This window comes from Anarhichas minor, unplaced genomic scaffold (assembly GCF_050575085.1).
Source record: "Anarhichas minor isolate MPS153535 unplaced genomic scaffold, ASM5057508v1 ptg000014l, whole genome shotgun sequence".
Lineage (NCBI taxonomy): Eukaryota > Metazoa > Chordata > Actinopteri > Perciformes > Anarhichadidae > Anarhichas > Anarhichas minor.
In genome coordinates, this window is record NW_027466460.1 from 10,478,419 (window position 1) to 10,498,982 (window position 20,564).

Consider the following 20,564-nt stretch of genomic DNA (forward strand, 5'->3'; position numbering starts at 1 on the left):
ACCTACACAACCAGCTTCCCTCGATACATCCACCTTGGCCTAGACCATGCTGACAGCCAAAGAGGGAGAAGTGTGTGATTAATGATAGAGGCCTGGTCATATCAGCAGGCTGGTTAACAGACCCAACCACAAGACTACACAGGTCACAGAGCACACCCGGCCTCATCAGCACACATTACTACTGTGGGCACACAACAGGAAGCTGTTGTTACCCCAAACATTTTCCTTAGAGGGAATGTGGCCCAAGAACGAATTCAAAATTCAACAGACTGAGGACTTTTTAAAGCAACAAAAAATACAGGCATAATTATTTGCATTATAACCTATGATTTGGTTTTGTAGATTCTTATTTTTCTCTTAAATTTCATGCAGAAAGCACATTTTACAAGGACAGCGTGGCCTTTGAGTATCAGTACAACTCATATCAAGTAAGAAAAAATGAAAAACTAAAAGTACCAATGATAAACTATTCCAGCAACAAACAGAAATAATAAATCTATCTGGTGCTTATTTTGACCTTCTAGAGCAGAGCAAGGTAATCTGATCCAAAGAGTTACCTTAGTTTTACAGCATAGTGTGTGTGTGTGTGTGTGTGTGTGTGTGTGTAAGACGAGAGAACATCTACAATGAAAATATGACAGCAAGTCTGACAACATCCGAGATGTACACTGAATGTTTCTGCTATGGGCTGAAGGGGAGATCAGACACAGGATACTGCAGCATCTCTCTGCACACAAACACAATTTGCAATCACACACACATAAACGTGCACCAGATGTGTGTGGACAGAGCGAGCGCAGAAAGAGAGATGGCGAGGTGGATAGGGATAGGAGGTGAGGTGATGTTGGATCACTTCGCCAACACGGCAATCTGAGAGCTGACGCATGTCGGAGGAGCGGGAGAGGCTCAGGTAACAGGAGGAACTGTGAGACGATCAGGAAATAACACTGTCTCTTTGAATTAGCATTTGCAGCTAAAACTGCAGCGGCAGAAACCTCTGGCAAGACTTCAGTTGGTCTGGGTTATGCGGCATACGAAGCAGAGATAGAAATGTATACGTGTAAATGTGTGTTAGCAACTTATAGATATTAGAAATTAAAAATAATGACCATCTCGACTATAACAACACTTCTTGTTGGCGCCTATAGATTGTGCATGAATGCGGAGCTTCTGTCCGTGTTTCTTACCAGGCGATTGATGCGTACAAACTCCTCCGGGCTCTTGGCCCAAGGTGGCAGCTCCACATTGGAGACTCCGGTGCTGTCCTCCATCACTCCCAGGTTGTAATCGTTGGCGTTGACAAACATCTCGGGGAGGTAGTAGAACTCTGGGATCAGCTCCTGCACGGACAAAGCACAGAGGTACATTTAAATTTACACACTGGCTTATTACAACGCTACAAGCACAAAAGTGATGATATCAACAGTGTTGCCATTTTAAGAGTTCCCCTAAATAGCTGACACAGGCTTAGTAATGGGTAAAATGATAATGCTGACTGAAGGATGCTTCTGAAACTACAGCAGGCTCAGAGAAATCACCAACCAGCCCTCAGACTCAGAAAGGTGTGACTTGAACATGTCTAAGAGTATTAAGGAGAGCTGAAGAAGGAAGTCGTAGTGTAAGTATCAGTAATAGTGAAACAGAGGGGCAATCCCTGTATGAATCCAGTTCAGAAATTATTCAAGGATGCCGTGTGTGACACTTACAACAGTTAAACAGTGATGTTTTCCAAATTGTACAATTATTCATGGTAGTTACATTTCTGACTGCTTGTCTGCTGCCTGCATTTGTGCTTTGGCCACTATAGAAGATGTCAAAAACGTCTGGATGTGCTTTTTCATTACTCAGTACTCGTTTGCTTCGTCTGTATCTAATCAGCAGATAAAGCCCCCCCCCCCCCCTCTTCCCACCACAACAGAAGAGTCAGCCAAATTCTTCCTGAACTGTGATGATTTTATTTTGCTGTCCCAAACAACACAAAGTATTTTCAAACTGAAGAGAAATGCAGTTATGACATGAGATGCAACCCCAGATGTTTAGCCATTCGTCGTTCTTAACAAAGCAGAACTTGCCTCAATGAGTGTAAACATTAAGATTGAGCTTGAGCTTAAAAGCATGTAGATGAATCCATACAGCCTTAACGGTAAAGTTGTTATTGTGGGTATGTCTCACTGATTATGAAATGCAAGGATGGCTGCTTCATGTAAATAGTTTAAAAAGAGTAGAGTGTAAAATGAATATTTTGCTGTAAATTGTGGATTATTTAAACGGATAATATACAGTGCTTTCCTATCGTCTCAAAATGTACTCTAACAAAAAGCATGACGTGATTCTTCACTTCAACATAGTAAAAGAAGAATCATAGTCAATATCTCATAGGATTTCATGGTATGATTAGTCGATTTATTGATAGCATTTGTTTTGGGGATTTGATGGTAGCCCTGCTGTCTGTGAACACAACTTGTGACTACAAGTGTGACTGGAGCTTTTGAGAAGGAGAGAAAGATGTAAACCTGTAGACAGTCTGACATCAGAGATGAACAGTCCAACTTCAACCTCAAGCTGTCATGCTCTAGTCTGTCATGCGAGCAGCAATGATGACAGCATGGCAGCATACAAATACTAAAACTTGAGCTCCAGTAGCAGGTTTAAGCATTTTTTTTTTACCGATTTTCAAGAGCCTGGTCTCATGCAACATGATCTCTACAAATATACTCAAACAATAACATGACCCTTTTTTGAGATTAGCTGCACAATACATCCACCTCTCATCAATGGGGTGAAAACATCCAATCAAATGAGCAAGCAAACACACAGGTTTAAAACAACACAGCACTTCCTCACTTCTGAAATCTCTTCACTCCACAAAACCTGACCTAAAACTAAAGGTCAACCTCTTAACGAGGCCTCCAGCACACCCAGGTTCACTGGCTGCAGCCTGCTGTAAATTTGAGCTGGAGGTGGCAGGACACACACACACACACACACCCTTGAGGGCTTCGCTCCCCAACACTCAAGCCTGCCTTGCATAGACCATTATGTGCAGTGGCCCCTTTGCTCCGGCCTGGTCAGAGGCCAGCCCCTCTGATCCCCAATCCTGTCCTGTCATGGGTCACTGGAAGGGGCTCTGGCCTCTGGGCTGCTTTGCTACACTTCCACTGTTGCTACCTCTAACCCCTCTGCTCTTCTCTCTTCCCCCTCTGATGCCTTGGGGCTGAAGCTAGGGGTCAGGGGATTGGGGACTGGAGGTCACGCTAGCGTCACCCAGGCTAGAGACACATTGAATCTGGGTGTTGTAACCTATTATCACTCCTCCTTTACCAGTGTCGTATGAAAACACTGGGGCTTTTCGCCCTCTGGCAGGGACAGAGGGTTGCTATCAATGGCTCAAATGCTAAAGCTAAATGGTGTACTTAGCATACTAAATTGATACATCTCATCCCTAATTCCTCTTTTGCCTGATCATGAATGTGTTCGTCCGAGTGGATAAAGTCGACGGACTCTCATTCAAAAATATGCAAAAAATCCAAACAGAACATGGAAACAAAGTGATGTGGTCCAGATTTCCCCTTTATTTTGATCTGAGGTTGAGCTCTCACAGTTTGATCCACATTGACAGGTCTAGACAGAGAGCAAACGACGGCTCTTGTTGGGCTTTCGCAATCAAGCAACGGCCAGCTACGTAGTAACACAATCCATATGTTTTATCGGCGGGATGCGAGGGGGGGGTGGTAAACGCAATCAAGCGTCAAAACCCCCAACACCACCGCTGTTCCCCCATCCAGTGACCCAGTGCCAGGAGACCAAGCAAAACCCAGCTTTGACATAGAATGTCTGACTGTAGTCGTAAATGTTTTAGGAGTGCAGTTAAAGTGTGCACTGGGGGTATGAAGGCCTTCAGTATGAGAATGACCTGAGCTGCTGCAGGGGCAGATCCAACCGCTCAGTAGAGTTTGGGGGCCCAGTGGGTAGGGATTCAAGTCCAGGTTATAGCTGGCTGAATCTGAGACAGACGGCTGGGACAGATGAGGATTAGTCCAACGCTTTGATCAGAAGACCAGGAAGCTTTCATTGCATAGGGACAATGATTGGTAGTGACTGGACATTACTCTTTTCAAACCTTTTCTTCTTTGTCTGTAAAGCTGGATGGGGATTTATTCTCCTGGAGTGCTCAGTCCTTTATCTCTTCTAACTTCTTAACAAGTCAACCAGGAAAGTATTTTCACATCATGCGTGTGCATGCATCGGTGTGTGCAAGTACCTTAACATCAGATGTGTCTCTCTGGCAGTTCCTCCAGGCGCGGGACACTGAGGAGAAGGTGCGGTCAGCGTGATCAAACTTCCCTCCTTGGAAGTTCAGAAAAAACGTGGTGAAGGGTTCCTGATGATTAGAACAAAAATGCTTGAAATCTGAGCTCTGGGTTCTGCAATGAACCAATGAATCAATGGCAACACCTATTGTGATTGTCAAAATAGAATCCCTTTGTTCTCCCTCTAACAACCTGGAATCCCAAAATGAACTCGTGAAATAATCCCGGTGAGCTACTAAAGCCAATACACTCTTGCTACTGACGCATTTCTAATCATGTATAATCTTGTTAGGAAAGATCAATAGCCGTCTCTCTGACGCAATAGCCCCCAAGTGACATGGACACAATATGCCGGGCCACAGCTACAAACTAATACTGAAGATAGCTAATTAAGTTCAGTCTGAAATGACGTGCGCCTCATTTCTTTAAAACGCGTAAGAGGTTAACCACATTGTATCGTAGTTAAAACAAAAGAAAAGGATATCCCCCCCAGAAAATAGTTCACAATTATTGCGTAAGTAGTTTTCAGTTACTCTGATGAGAGTTATAAGTGAGGGTTCCTGGTAAAGTGGCTTTAGAATAAGCCTGCTAATGATGTGCAGGGATCAATGTGGTAACTCTACTGGGAGTCACTGAGACAGTGAGCTACTGGGACAATAACAGCAGAAAACTGCACATTGGAGAAACTTAGTAACCTCCCTCTCCCTCGAGGGCAGTATGGAAAGATTGATGGCATCCATTCAACAAAAGGCACAGAAAGAGAGCACTCGGGTGCACAATGTATGTACACTGCATATACTCTCAAAAACAAATCAAATCACATAATATCTTGTATTCCTCAAAATATCTTAATATTTACCTTGAGGGGAACATTTTTTTCATGCCAGACATTTAATTGCACTGTTTTTGTTTGTTGTTTCATTGTTATATGGCAACATACAGTATAATAAATAATATGCAACAATAAATGAGGGACAATATGCATGTGTTGCAATATTTAGCATACATATGCTCTTAATCTTAGATAAATACATTTGTTTCTATGCAATAGGAGTCTAATTAAGAATAAATGAAAGATGATATTAAACTCCAAAGGGAAACGATTAATATAAATCTAAAAATCCATTATAAATAGTTTGACACATAAGTTGAATATGCTTACTGCTGCGCTTAACTATACTTAGAAAACTCAGTGGAAGTGGGGCCATTTTATAGCTGGTGTATGAGCTTCATTATCTACATGTTGAAAAAGGAATATCCTGGACTACTGTACATATATATCATGTTTTTGGATGCACATTATTATTTTTGTGATCAACAACTTATTGAATTTGTCAGAAACCGTCGACAAGGAAACAACATATAAAACAAGCTATATACATATCAACAATGCCTTGCAAAACCAACAACTAAGAAACAACACTAGATAATGTGTGTGCAGGTCTTCTTACATTCTATCAAAGTGACACATTATATCTGTGCAAGAAAATGTGGATTGGAAAGGGAACCAATGAGGATATGTCAAGCCTCTACAGTGGCTGCATGTGCTTTATGAATTACAGCTAAGGATCTTCCCCTCAGAGCATTATCCACAAAATGATTCAGCCATTCTTTTATCAAAGGAGGCTCAGCGGAGAACCACGAGTCTATCTTGGTCTTATTGGCAGCAGTTAAACTTGCAAATATGATTGTCCTAAGGGCTGCATATCAATACTTTTTTATGATTTTCACAACACTGTAATAAAAAGCACAGCAAGAAACGCTGCAAACATATTTTAAATCCACAGTGATTTTAATATTATGTATCTTTTTATATACATTGCACTTACGATACGCAGCAGCCACATCATGGTGAAGCTGGAGGTGGAGTAGTGGGTACCATAGTGGAACTTCGGCACCTGATCGTCCTCCCAGGACTCGTATCGGTCTGAAAAGAATGCCGCCCTCTTGGGGTTCAGCGCACCAATGGGCTATGGAGAAATTGAAACATAAAACATATTTTCAGTGAAAAATGTCCTGCAACTTCCTTTAACTGCTGCTCGACACAAAAACAGAGTTAAAGACAAGAAATGACAAACTCATGGGCGTGATAAGCAAAGGTAAAGCGGAAAAAGGATTACTGAATTTTACTGTGAATACATTCACAGACCACTCTTTGAAGCATAACAGTTGCAAGGCAAATGAGGCTGGTAACCTTTGTGCAATTTCAAATGAATATTAGATGATGTTTCCCTTCAGACAGAGATCAATCCTTTCCCACAGAGTGCTTTTTAGAGGCTGTGAAACAGAGCCCCCGCAGCTGTAGTCTGTCAGAGAAAACTAATGCGCTCCAATGAAAGAGTGCCTACTAGGAATATCAATAGCAAGGCTGTGGGTTGCTTTAATTTCTACTTTTATTAATCTGTAACTAATACACTGGTCACCAGCCCTTTTTGTAGTCTAGAAAAATGGTTAAGTTGCATTAATTTTCCATCGCTCTCTACAAAACCAATAACGCCGTGCTGCTCGGCTATTATTTAAATACTCATTTATAGAAATCACTTTCAGGCTGGTTCAATTTTTATTAGTCTTCTGCTGGCTGTGCCTCATTCCCTCAAGCCCCCCTTCATCTTTCTCCCTCACACACAGCAGATCAATGGTAATGGAATGATGGCCTTTTGAGGATGAGGGCCTAGTAGGGTGTGGATCAATTGGATCTCTTTCATATCATAGGGTGCCTGTCAGAGCAAGACGCAGCCAGGGCCAGGCATCGATATTGATCTGTGCTCTGGCTACAGTTTTGTGCTGGTGTAATGGGGCATGCTTGTGTTCATGTATTTGAGTGTAGTGGGAGTGATGCACACAGGATTTGTGCAGAATTGGTTGCTTTTCTCGGTTTGGCGTGTGCATATATGTAGTCGTTTTCTTCAGAGTGTGTGCGGAGTTACACGGAGAAATGCCTCGTGCCACCACACTGTGTGCAGCTCTGTGTTGACAGTGATACACTGCGGGCTTCCTCAGGGCCACTGGGGGGGGGGGTGAGTACACACAGTGAATTATACATCAGGCCCATTGGTCTGATTTATAGCCCTAATAACAGTCGGCTCATTAAAAAAAGAAAAGGGAGAGGAGGCATATAAAATAAAAAAAAAAGACTGAAAGTGCCACAGTGACAGAGCGAGAGGGAGAATTGTGTGTGAGAGTGCGTGTGGGGGCTGTTGGTTTGCGCGTCCCCGACATTGTTTACTGCTGTAAATTACTGTGGGGCTAGCGCTCTCAGCTTACAGTAGCTACATCAGAGCAGAGCGCCTGGCAGTGTGCTGATGGACCGCCTGCTGCTGCCCCACCAGATTGGCCTAATATGTCGTGGCAAAGAATAGCGCTCTGATGAGGACTCGGATAAATTAACCAATCTCGTAGTTTTAATTAGACTAGAGAGAAAGCTACAGAACAAAGATGTGCTGGCGCTTTGAAGAGGTAAACATCAGAGAATTAATCTTGGATTAGTCCTAATCACTTCTTCATCAACAGAGGAGATGGTGATGGTGTTGCAGAGCCACTTTAGGCCTCTGTGAGAAACATTCACAAGAAATAATTACAGTTGCCAAAAAAGGCAGGAAACTCAAAACAGGTCGACATGTTTTGGACACATATTTACAATCGGATTCATGTTTAAAACTGTTCAAACGGCATCACACGTATTCCATGTAGAGACAAGAGGAGAAGTCACTTTACTAATTCATGTCTGCATCAGAAACTGACAGTGTGTCACGGAAACATTACACAGATAATTGAGATTATACATAATGCTTCCTGTATGCCAACCTATGTGAAATGTCCTCCACAGTGTATGTGTTCAGTAAGTCAACTTTGTATAGCCTTCCAAATTATCCTCAGGTTGAGGACCCAAACAAAATGTGCACGTCTACCCAGAGAGAAAACACGGCCTTACGGAACAACAAGGATCTTCCTGAGAACTATTATAAGAACATTATCCAGTGCCGCTTTGCTTTTAAAACAATAATGGGTCACCGGTGATGAAGTATAATGGCTTACCGGCGATTTGAGCATCACTTGGGCTTTGAGTCATAAATCAAAAGAGCCTTTTTGAAAGGAGTGTTTATGTATAATGTCCTATTTAAACAGTGAAAATGGTGTGGAGGGCCTGGGGGATAAACATATGGGGCGCGTATGGTGAAATCAATACACCATTAGCTGATGTGGCTGTGAGTAGTAGGTTATAGCACAAAAGGTAGAGGGAACGCTCAATATATCCTCACTATTTCTGTTGCTATGTAAATGTAGACTACCTAATCTCCGGTTGGGAGGTAAACAATTCTTTTGATTGTTTGTTGTGCTTCATTAAAAGCAGGACAACAACAAGAATGACCACGCCTTTGCCTTCAGTGGAGTTGTATGACCCCCATTGACCAATCACAAACATCCTACAGCTGTCTATATGTAGGACAAGTGCATTATTGTGGGGAAATGCGTGCAGACCTGGGGTGTACCAAAGGGTAGAGGAGAGTTATAACACTTGCAGTCAGTTCTAGTGTGGGCTTATCGTGACTACAATGTTATCTCGGGGGTCGACGTTTGATGTCAGGTTGAGGTTAGAGTTTATGATAAGAAAGTCCCTGGGGTCAGAATGGCTCTGGCAACAGGGAACATAAATTCTGTGTGGCCTCTGTGGTGCTGGGATGATGACAGTGTGTGACACACACACGCACACACGTACGTTCATGGCAATTTGGCTTCTCAATGTCACTGGAGGCTTTCTCAGATGACCTGTTTCTATACGAGACATCCAACCAACATGACATACAGTAAGGGGGGGGGGGATAAGAGAGATGTGGATGTGGAGAAAGAGAGACAGAGTGAGAGGCAAACAGAGGGAGGAAGAGAACTGGAACAATAAAGAGGAAACAAAGCAGGAGGAAGGGGAGAAAGTAAGCAAGGTGGTGAATGATGCGGACACAGACGTACAGCAGTGACGGTCAGAAAACATTAGGATGCAAAGAAAAGAAACAGAGCGCAGATGATTGCGGATGCAGAATTGGGGGGGTGGGGGTTGATTTGGGGGGCTGTGCGGTGCTGCTCGCCCTTTTCCAGACACTGCAGTCTGCCACGGTCCAGTGGTCATACACTGATATCACACGTGTGTCAACAACATGAATAAAACAGATGTAATAAAGATTGGCCCCGCTCCCTCCCCGCCTTTTCTCTCGGCTGATATTCTGCTCTCTGAGGAGACAAGAAACGCAAGGACGGCAAATGATGATATTCTTCTTCTCTCGCACTCTCTCCTCCCTCCTCTTTTGCTCTCAGATTGTCTCTTTGTTTCTCCTCCTTTCACCCAATCTCCCATTCATTCACTTAGTCCCCGGGGCTGCGAGGCTTGACTGTGCACAGGGGCTGAGCTGTCCAAACTCTACGGCAGTGCAAAGGAGAAGAGTGGGAGGCAGAATGAGGGGAGAAACTGAATGAGGGCTGCATGTTTGTGCGAGTCTGTGTGTGTGTTTGTTCGTGGGGCTAGTACAACTGTCACATTTCAGCCTACTGGCCAACATGAAGCCAGATAAACAGAGGAATTATGCAGCTTCATACAGTGGGGAAAGCTACACTGGGAGGGATAAAAACAGAGCATAGAGACACAGAGGAGCAGATGGGAAGTGAAAGCTGGACTGGGGAGAAGCTAAGGGACAAGGTGTTGACTGTTGGGGTGTTTGAATCTGTATGACAGGGCGGTGTGAAATAATGGAAGTGGGAGTGGACGGTTCATGTGCTTGACGTAAATGGACAGGGCTACTACTGTATTGCATTGGATGATAGCGTGCAGGTTTAATGCCTTTTAATGAATGTTTAAGCTCAGTCGCATCAGAATTTGTAACATCAAAATGAATTCACTATTTCAAGAAAATCACCGCTATCATTGAATTTGCTTCAGTAAAGCTTCAGTCGATTTGCATTGCACTTCCGTGAAGAATTCAAATTGAGGTCACATCCAAATTCTCACCATTGACCAATTGCATATCTCTCTCTCTCTCTCTCTCTCACACTCTCTCTCTCTCACACACTCTCTCACACTCTCTCTCTCACACTCTCTCTCTCTCACACTCTCTCTCTCTCTCACTCTCTCTCTCTCACTCTCTCTCTCTCACTCTCTCTCTCTCACTCTCTCTCTCAGAGTACCGAACAGAATCAGAGTCCAAAATGGAGGATGCTTTTATATCAGCTCTGTGTCCATGTTCAGACTGATAAAAGCAATGTAAAAAATAGTTTTGGTTTCCACACGGTCACATGTTCCATTCTATCTCAGTAGATGAGTACCTCCACCTCTCCCCCACCCTGCATGAACATGGGATGCTCTCAGGACCCAAACAAATGCCCTCAAGTGTAACTCTGAAATGCATTTCCTCCAACGTCTTCTCTGTCCATTAACACATGCCTTTATGTTTCCACGGCTGATTTATTCAGTCATTTTGGTTCCAGCAGCTAGACAGTCGCTCGATCACCTCACTCTAAAACTAATCCTCTGTCCTCCCATCGCTGGACAACATTACCCCACGACTGATGTTAAAATGACGAGGGGAGCTGGCAAATAGTAGGTGCAGGTTGTTTGTTTTTTTCTGTGTGTGCATGTGTGGGAAAAGACGGGGAGTTCATGCAAGTAAATAATTGCATGTCTACTTACAGCATGGGGGAAAATCTTTTAAGTAGTTTCAGCGGTGTGAGTGAGTGTATTTATGTGCCAGGGAGCATCTCAGGGCAGGTCCCATTGTTTTAAACCCAATCACTTGATGCCTGGAGCTACCAGGGAGTATTACTTCACTTCCTGGGGTGTTGCAGAAGGTCAAACTTGAAAGAATTCAATTATGAAGTTTGAATTATGGACAGAAAACGATAGCTAAACCAGAAAATGGGAGTCAGAGCGAGAGAGAGAGAGAACAAGTGCAGTTAAAATCTGCTTTGATTACAGCAAGAGCTGCCTCAACTAAGTCAACAACTAATCATACAGATTATCTGGTTTGTATATCACCTGCCATTTTGGGATGTATGTCATAGTATTACCCCAATTTCATATATTTATACACATATACCTCTGGATTTAGATTTGCCAACATACAGTAGATGAGGAGTAATGCCAGAGATACACAAAAAGTGTGTAAAAAAAAAAAATCGAACTAATGCTAGTGTACTTCTAAAACCAAAACAACCAAATAATTGAGTGATTAAATGAGGACAGAGCTACACCTTTGAAAAGATAGCAATCAGCCACGAGTGATTAAAGAGCTGGTTCACTAAACTATGATCAATGGCAATCACAGCGACTAAATGGACTTTAACAACTACACACACACACACACACAATCAAATATGTCCTCTCACTTTAGTGCCCCCCCCCCTCTCTTTAGGATTAAAAAATGAAAAAAAGACGAGTGAACAGGGAGGAGAGGATCGGCCTTGAGGGTCTTACCTTGGACAGATCTCTGAAGTTGCTGGGCAGAGTGAGGTCAAGTTCCTCCGAGTCGTAGTTGGTGATAACCCAGGGGAAGACCGGGTACTGGTTCAGGTCATTATAGGTCCGACCTGGTGGAAAAAAAGAACGTGAGAAAAGAGACGGCAACAAAGATTGTACACATCATGGTAACAAGGACCAACAACATAAACTCAAAAGGTGTGGGGTGGTGTCCTCACCAGAGATAGTGTTGAGAAAGATGAGGTAATCGAAGTTGGATATCTCGCGGCGCTGCCAGCGCTGGGTCATGTTGGATGCCTTGAATAGCTGCTTTGGTGTGGCCAAGGATATGCGTCTGCAAAGAGAAAGACTGGTATTAAAACACTTGTAGCCATTGAAGTGTTTCTTGCCCTGGCAACACATAGTGTGAAGTAGAACAGAGACAAAGTCAGTCACCACATCACAAGAACAGCAATTAGCAGACTGAAGAAAAAAAGCCTCGGGCTTATTAGACGTTTGCAATACAAATGTCATATGAAAAATCTTTTGAACTTACAGTACTGCTAATTAAATAGACAAATTTGCAATAAATTGGTTTGAATACACATATTTTCGTGCATGTGCGCACACAGAGCCGAGGGCATGATGTATGCAGTAGGACGAAAACAAATGACCCCCAATCCAATTAAAACAAAGGAAAATGATGGAATTAATCACTGTCAGGGTGTGAGATTATAGTCATTAGGCCTCTCAAAGGTGAAAATACGAGTGTACTACAAGACACATTCTTTATATTCTGTATGATCACCAAGCAATAAAGTGCATTAACATACTTTCTATATATTTTCTTTCCATCTCCAGTATATCTCATCATAATCAAATGTAAACGCATAGAGAGGAGAAGGTAAAGAAGGTGCTTGATAACGGCAAAATGATTTTAAAAGCAGAAGGGTAATATCTAATTATGAGCAACACTATTACATGGATAATGAAGTGTGGTTGTGCAATTATTGTTGTGGCACTCTGGCATTAAATGAAGCTGGTGTGTGTGCACTGAGCTGCCCTGTACAGCTGTCCTCGGGTCAAAGAGGCAAGGTGTAACCTGGCCTGCAGACTAGCTTGATAAATGAGCCAAACACAAACACACACAAATTATCTCACCCTAACTCTGTGTGTGTGTGTGTGTGTGTGTGTGTTCAATATTATACACACGCTGTCCATGCACTTCCTTCCTTAGACTGATTATATAGCCTTCAGTATTCACCGTTTCAATTGCTTTTTTGTTTCCCAATATGAAGAAAACATTTCCCATAGATCCTAAATCTTCCTGTCTCGCTTGTCACCTCCCCAAATATTCATGTATCCCACCAGACAACAACTGCCACGGCTCGGATTAAGAACAACAGACATTTCACAAAAAATATGAAACTGAAATGAATCCCAATGCGGAGAAGATTTAGATTTTACCATATATTTGGATTTGGTCAAACTCTTCTATGTTGCCCATTGTTTGCTTCAAATGTATTTGTACTTAAAAAAATATTTACTTAATATTTACTCTTCATGAAGGTGTCTTATTTTTCTTCCTTATCTAAATTAAGTGTCTAAAGATGGAGGGTGTCATAGTTTTGATAATGTAAATCCTTTGAGAGAAATTTGTGATTTGGGTTGATATGAATAAAACTGATTTGACAATAACATCCTTTACCACCATTTAATGTATTAAACTTTAGCTGGTCGCATAAGTTAATTAGAATGTTCCATTAAAAGGCATTATACAGTAAGACTTCCCGGGCACTACTACATTTCTCTTGATTTCCACAGGACCTTATACTGGAACACGCATGCAAGCAGCTGGGTTGGGCTTGGCTTCAGCACTTCCCGGACACAGAGCAGGCATGATGTGAGGGAGGGCGAGGGAGGGAGGGGGGGGTGTGCCCTGCAGGCTTACAAGCAACTATTTGCTTCACACTGATGGAAATAAATAAATGAACTGGACTGTGTTTGTGTGAAGCCAATTATGTTTGGGGGGGGGGGGGGGTTGAGGAGAGAGTGGGAGGGATGGACAAGTCAGTGACCCAACCCTTGTGTGCATGTGACAGCAAGAAAGGGAGGGAGAAAATTCAGTTTGGAGGTCTACGGTGTATAAGTGTCAGCAATGTTTTCTAATCCCATTTAACTCCCTTTAACCACCACTGTCTTTCAGTAGCTTGAATATTCTGATCGGTTCAGATGTGGCGCTGTATGTGTTGCACACAAGTCTACAGAGAGATATTTAGAAACAAACTAAAATGAGTTACTGTGCATTTCTGTGTTTAGCTGTGCGCCTCACCTGGTCTGTGGAAGGCCAAAGTTCGTCCCCACTCCTACACGAGGAAGACTGTGGACCACCTTCTTTACGGTGGCTGCGTCTGGGAAGTTGAAGATGACTGCCGCTGTAGACGAGCACAGAAAAACGTCGATTTATTATATCAAGAATTATTGTCATCTTGCTTGTACCGCATAAAAACCACCACACCGCCACTCAACTCCAGTGTCATTACACTAAGAAATGTTTATGTATATCCATCAAGGTGGCAATAAAAAGGTGGACATTTTAGCAGGTGCTGTCTTACTTCTGTTGGCCATGAAGATTTCCAGAGCAGTATTCTGCAGTAGGTAGCGTCTGGAAAAGACAGCACGGATCTCTGTGAACAGCCATTTTCCATGAAGGCCTTCTGTATAGGCTAAAATCTGGGGATAAGGAAAATGGAATAAGGAAAGGATATTTAAAAAGAAAGAGAGCAGAGAAGGACACACAGGGAAGGGAAGAAGAGCAGATAGAAGGCTTGGTTAGTTCATTTTTCACACACGACGGCCTGAACAGCACGATTAATGTCTTATATTGATCAGCCTCAATGAAATAGAGATCCCTTCAGCAAGAGAATAGCCGCTTTTCAGCTAAACGAGGTGAAGGAAATGTTTAGTTCACTAAAAGATAATCCATATTACAGCATGCAGGTGACTTGGAGCATCTGAAAAGTATATATAGAAATGGTTTGATGTGACAACGATGAGGATAAGAGACTATTTCATGCTCAACATCTGATTCGACTATTTTCTGTATTTCCGTGGAGGTAACTGACACCGGGGGGTCAAAAAATATGATGTTAGCTAGCTCCAGATTTAAATTGTTCTGATGGCTGCCGCGGTGCCTGACAGAACCAGATGCTTGGCCCTGCCCCTGCCATTGGTACTCCTACTAATCCAGCATTTAGATTTGCTACTAACCTACTTAGCACTGCTTTGTTAACTAGGCTTTTGTTTCAACCTCTGCTTTAAGTTTCAAAGGCGTCTGCTGACAGGGGACGTACAGGGATGTGGTAGAAAGGTAAAAGGGGACACTTTAGGCTGTCACAGCTTGATCCGAGAAGGTGTTATTAATCAAAAATATTCAAATGTGAGCTAGCAAGCTAGGACTAGTGTTAAGTTTAAGGAGCTCATTAAAGGCAGGGGACAGCAGAGGGGACCAGCTGAGGCCTTTGCCAGCCAGCTGAGGACAGCCTGTCCCTCGCCGTCTCTATGAGGAATAAGATCTGCCTGCATCACAGACTCACTTCAAAGTCTCTGGAGTTCAATTAAATGTGGATTAGTGGCTTGGAGAAGCTGGCTGGGGCCGCAACCACCAGCCTCCTATCTTCCTTAACAGGGGCTAAAGATGACTATACCAGTCACCGTCCGCCTGCAACCAACTCCTCACAAAGATGCTGTGCAGCACGCACAAGAGTAAACAGCACTCATACTCATATTATCATTCAAAAAGTCAAATCCCTTCGCAAGAAGTAAAAACAAATGCTTAAGCAGAGATGTTAATTTCATATATAAAAATAAAAAAAAGCTTTTCTTTTCATCCACTTACATTTCATTTACTCAAAGTGTAAATAGCACAATGCAAGTGACTCATGTTTTTACAGCCAGCAGCTGGCTAACTTAGCTTCGGCTGGAAACAGCTAGCCTGGCTAACAACATCCATTGCTTTTATACTTCTGTTTTTGTACAGATTAAACAAAGTGTTATAACTTGTTAATTAGTGCCGTGGGAGGTAGAGGCTCAAGAAAGAGGCTCATCATTTAAAAAAATGTAGAGGAGGTACATTGTAGGCAGAAAACAGACACATTTCATAAATATTGTATAAATATGGGGCTGCATAGCAAGTCAACCATCATAACACATTGTTGTCTCTTTAAATCCGAAGTTAGAGAGATAAATAGAAGTAGAATTGGGAACTGAACTGAATTAAATATCCTCTAGTATTTGACAACATTCATAGTATAGATGTCTAGTGATATATGGTTATTACATGAGATTTGTATTTTAGATGTGAGCAATTAAATATTCCATACTACAGGATTGGAATTATAGAACGCTGCATTCTTTAACAGTATGGTCTATAAGTTAAAAACAGACTGTTGGGGACATAACTAATCACAGCTTCTCATTTTTGCGAGTTGAGACAATTTAATTAAAAACAGGCCATGACACCAGATTTATTCTCTCTACTGACAGACATGATGGCGGTCAAATTACCATGTCAAGAACTCAATAACAAATTGCAGTGAGATACCTGCTTTTTTGGTTTTTTTTTATAAATCAACTTCTCTGCTTCTATCTGATCAAAAATGAAATTCCTGTTTTCAGGTGTATGATGAGTGAATGCTTGGAGAGTAACCTTTCACCTCCAAAGAGGGAGTGGTTGACTCATTTCATCCCCAGGAGTATACTCATAGACCTCAACATGGATGTCAAGAAGATGTCCAGGGCTGAAGTGATAAAGTTGCAGTCTCTGATTCCACAGACAGATATGACAGTAGCGGAGGCAGCCAGATATCATATTTGTCCCTGGACCAATGAATCTCCCGGATCGCTGTAAATAGCACTCTATGTTCCCAAGATCATTGTCCCCATCGGCGGCGCCCTTTCCCTTGCAGATGAAAAAGCAGAGCGGGTGACAAGGAGCGTGACAAACTATCCACGCTGTAATGCTCTCGCCGCTCTGACCACGTCTGGACAAATTACAACGGTGTGGAGGTTATTGTCCGGGCTGGAATTATGGCTGCACCAGCTTCATCTGTGATAAATTGTAATGGTGGAAGTGGATCAGTCAAGCTCAAAGAGATGAGAAAGCTACAGAAGCAGAGGAGGAACCAGACTGTGCTGGGATTTGCATCACATTTCATTTCTACTCTTTGAACAAAAAAGGGCTGTTTTTACTAAAAACAAAAAATACTGAGGTTGAAAAGAGGACAGAAGACTCCATAAAGGGAACATAAAAGGAACCAGGAGCTTGTATGTCAACATGGTTGGTTGCGAATAACAGTTTTATTGACGTTTCATTTCAAGTGGAACATTATCCATGGATTCAGGTCTGGTGTGTCCCGAGATCAATTTCAAAAGGGTCACGCGAGACAACACCGCCAAACAGAAAACAAAGGAACTAGTCTTGATTGCAATGCTTTCTCTCCGTCTCTCCCTCCTCCTCTTTCAACCTGTTTGTGCGCCAGGCTGCTGCTCATTTCTGAAGCACTGTCGTTTGTCTTTGTCAGATGCCCAAAAGACTGCGGAATGAAGAGGGACACATGAAGAGGGGCTGAGTGACTGTGGTGTGTGTACACACACACACACACACACACACACACACACACACACACACACACACACACACACACACACACACACACACACACACACACACACACACACACACACACACACACACACACACACAGAGAGAGAGAAACTGTCACCGCTGAATCTCGCAGACAGTCCCTCGCCAGTGAACCCTCTTCATCGCCCTTTTCCTTTAGCAAAGCCAGTCTCCTTTAACAGCCACTGCCTCTTCAGAAACACGGGTAAAGTCAAGTGGAGGAACATGGCGACACTACAGATGAAATATAATTGAAACTGCACTCAATAAGAGGAGAGTTGGAGGAGCATCAGACCAACTATCAGCAGCATGGTTCAAGATAGATGAGGCTCTCAACTACCTTCGCTGTCGCCAGACTGAGCGCGTGTGTGTTTCGGGGCTGATAAGACACTTGAGTTGAAGCGGACAGAGGCCACTGCCAATTACCAATAAAGTAAATCCTTATACGTCATAAAATACGAAAAAAAAGTCTAATTTTAACTCCAATAGTCATTCAACACAAACAGTGTTTGATAAGTGGTAGACGCATATTTGCTCGTTCAGTTTAATGTGCTGTGCGTCCTTGAAGGAAAATGAGGTGATTGAAGTTCAATTTGTTGCCTGTTATTAAGTATTTCCGCATGGCTGCCTCAGTTAAAGGATAATGGATGAGGGATTTATTATTACCTTTTGGTCAAATGAAGTGGTGTGGGAGATAAGGTGATGAAATTAATGAGCGGGAGGAAGAGAGGTGATCCATCAACATCAAAACGGAGACGAGGGACAAGCGGTATTGGGAGAACTTGATAGAATTCATAACAACAACACAAAACCTGTGGACTTATCAGCATGCAACGCTGCTTATTGCTTTTCATTTCCCAAAAGCTGTCCACGTTCCACACTCCTCACTACTCCACACGTCACAAAATTACTTTTACATGCAAACAATGGGCCGAGGTTGCAGATTCAACATTAATTAAATGAGACTCCTTTTCTCAGTGAAAAGTCACAAATGCAAAGAAAACCTCATCTAGTAACATCATAGCCGTGCTGTTTGTGACTCTTCCTCGCTTGACTGACCGCAGAATCAAGCCATCTACAACAACCAGAGTTTCAGTGGACCGAGACGCTGACGTTCAATTTACTGCTGCGACAAATGAGAAAGAAATCACCGGCGAACACAAGCTGACATTTAAAGGCTTTTTGACACCATCACCTGGTGCATTCACAAACATACTAGTTTAGAAACACTTATAATCCTACTCTCCCTATTCCTTACACATATATTCTTGTTTGCCTCCTCCCCCTTCACACCAACCCCCACCACCCTCTGTTCCACACTGGTAAACGAGGCCTTGTCACTCCCCATCAGTAAATGAGTTCATCGGACTAACGAGCAAGCAAAGGGCCCCGCCACACTAACAAGGGTCTGTTGGCTGCCTGTGCCTCTGCACCAATCAGGACCCTCATCACCGTTGACACAAAGCCTCCAAGAGCCCTCTGGAGCCAATTAAGACAGATTTTGCTTTTGAGATTGAGTGATAGCTAGAAAAAAAAAGATAGGAAGAGGGAGCAGGAAGGACAGAGTACTGTACTGGAAACAGGGACAGCAAGATGCATCAACATATTTTCATTGTAAAGATTCACTGAAAGAGGTGTGTTTCAATCAAATTATAGTGAGACGGTGTAGTTAGTTTGTAGGTTGAGCTTGGGGTGAAATAGGAGTCACTCAAGAGGAAAACAATGCTCCCTCACCGTAAGAACCTGGAATCATATGACTTAAGACAGTGCAGCCACATGACTCTACTTTCACACTCCAGCAGTTACCCTGTAGCCTTTGTGCCTCAGCAAGAGTACGATTCAACCAACTGGTCATGTGCTCCATGACTGTTTAAGTGTGGGAGTAGTGTAGCTGGGCAAGCAGTGAAAATACAAAAATGTGTAGAAAGTATAAAAGTGATATACCCCAGTGAAGACCAATACCCAAAAGTATTTCTTCGAAAAATTACAAAAGAAATGATTAAAAATCTCACATATGTGAGAAATATGCTTATTTGTTTTCTTGCCAAGAGTTCAATGAGAAGATTGATAGCACTCTCATATCTATTCCTGGGGTTTCCTGGCAACATTGTGGTGACAACAAAACTCCAGGAAGTCATTGCACCTAGCCAAGAGAAAGTCCTGCACACAACTCCATACATTGTTGTTTTGGTTTGATATGGATTTAAAAAGATATAGCGTGTTATCGAGTTTGAGAGGTATGTTGACAATAACAATAGAATTTTTTCTTGATAACACACACACCAATGCACCAGGGGTTTGGTGTCAAGCTCAAATGCACCTCGGCAGTAAATAGTAAATTTAGCGCTTTTCTAGTCTTCAGACCACTCAAAGAGCTTTAACACACATATCGTTCACCCATTTATACACTGATGGCAGGCGCTACCATGCAAGGAACCACCTGCCCAACAGGACTCTAACTAAGCATTCATAAGCAATTTGGGGTCAAGCGTCTTGCCCCACAGACACATCGAGCAGAGCCGGGGATCGAACCACTGACCAATGACTGATGGGCACAATTGTTCTACCATCATGTAACTAATTCAAGATGTAATCACTGGACACATATAAAGGCCTATTTGCCTTGAGGGCAGTAAAACAAACTACAAGCTAAAAAGAAATAAACATAACTAAGAAGCTGCGCTGGAGTGTGAGAGAATTAAAGCAAAATAAACAAGCCCAGCTTGCAGCAAGTGTAGGTTATGAAGCCTTAAGGCTCAAAGCATTCAGGTCCAAACGTCACCCAGTAAGGGTTTGCCCTCCCTAAAGAAAGTCCCCTTTGAAAGGATCTGTGGGGCCACTTAGTCTGAATTTAGCCTAATAAGGATTAAACCCCTTTTTGGCCATTTTCACTGTTTGCTAACAGGTTAGCCTTTTCTCCTTTCCTTTCCTTGGCTGCTTAGCCTTCTTGAAGAGGGAACAAAAAAAAAAGAAAAGGTCTTGTGTGGATTTAGGGAAATACTGCAGTGATCTCGGAGTTAATTGGTAGAGAAGTGAAGACTTCAGTGCATTAACTCATTAAACATTCAGCCTTTGGGCATAAGCTACAAGGACGAAAGCCTCAGAAGACCCCCCCGACACATAATAAGACACC

At 42.7% G+C, this 20,564-nt stretch overlaps 1 protein-coding gene across 3 annotated transcripts in view; it reads right to left on the reverse strand.

The window, feature by feature from the left end:
- Window positions 1-20,564, reverse strand: part of lrba (LPS-responsive vesicle trafficking, beach and anchor containing) — a 176,545-nt gene that overhangs the window by 36,770 nt on the left and 119,211 nt on the right. For all 3 annotated transcript variants that reach the window (XM_076091417.1, XM_076091415.1, XM_076091416.1), the window contains exons 40-46: window positions 14,364-14,481; window positions 14,081-14,183; window positions 11,988-12,103; window positions 11,767-11,879; window positions 6,140-6,280; window positions 4,262-4,381; window positions 1,188-1,340 (exon numbers count right to left, since the gene is read on the reverse strand). In XM_076091417.1, the coding sequence (XP_075947532.1) occupies window positions 1,188-1,340; window positions 4,262-4,381; window positions 6,140-6,280; window positions 11,767-11,879; window positions 11,988-12,103; window positions 14,081-14,183; window positions 14,364-14,481 (864 nt within the window). The remainder of the gene's footprint in view (window positions 1-1,187; window positions 1,341-4,261; window positions 4,382-6,139; window positions 6,281-11,766; window positions 11,880-11,987; window positions 12,104-14,080; window positions 14,184-14,363; window positions 14,482-20,564) is intronic.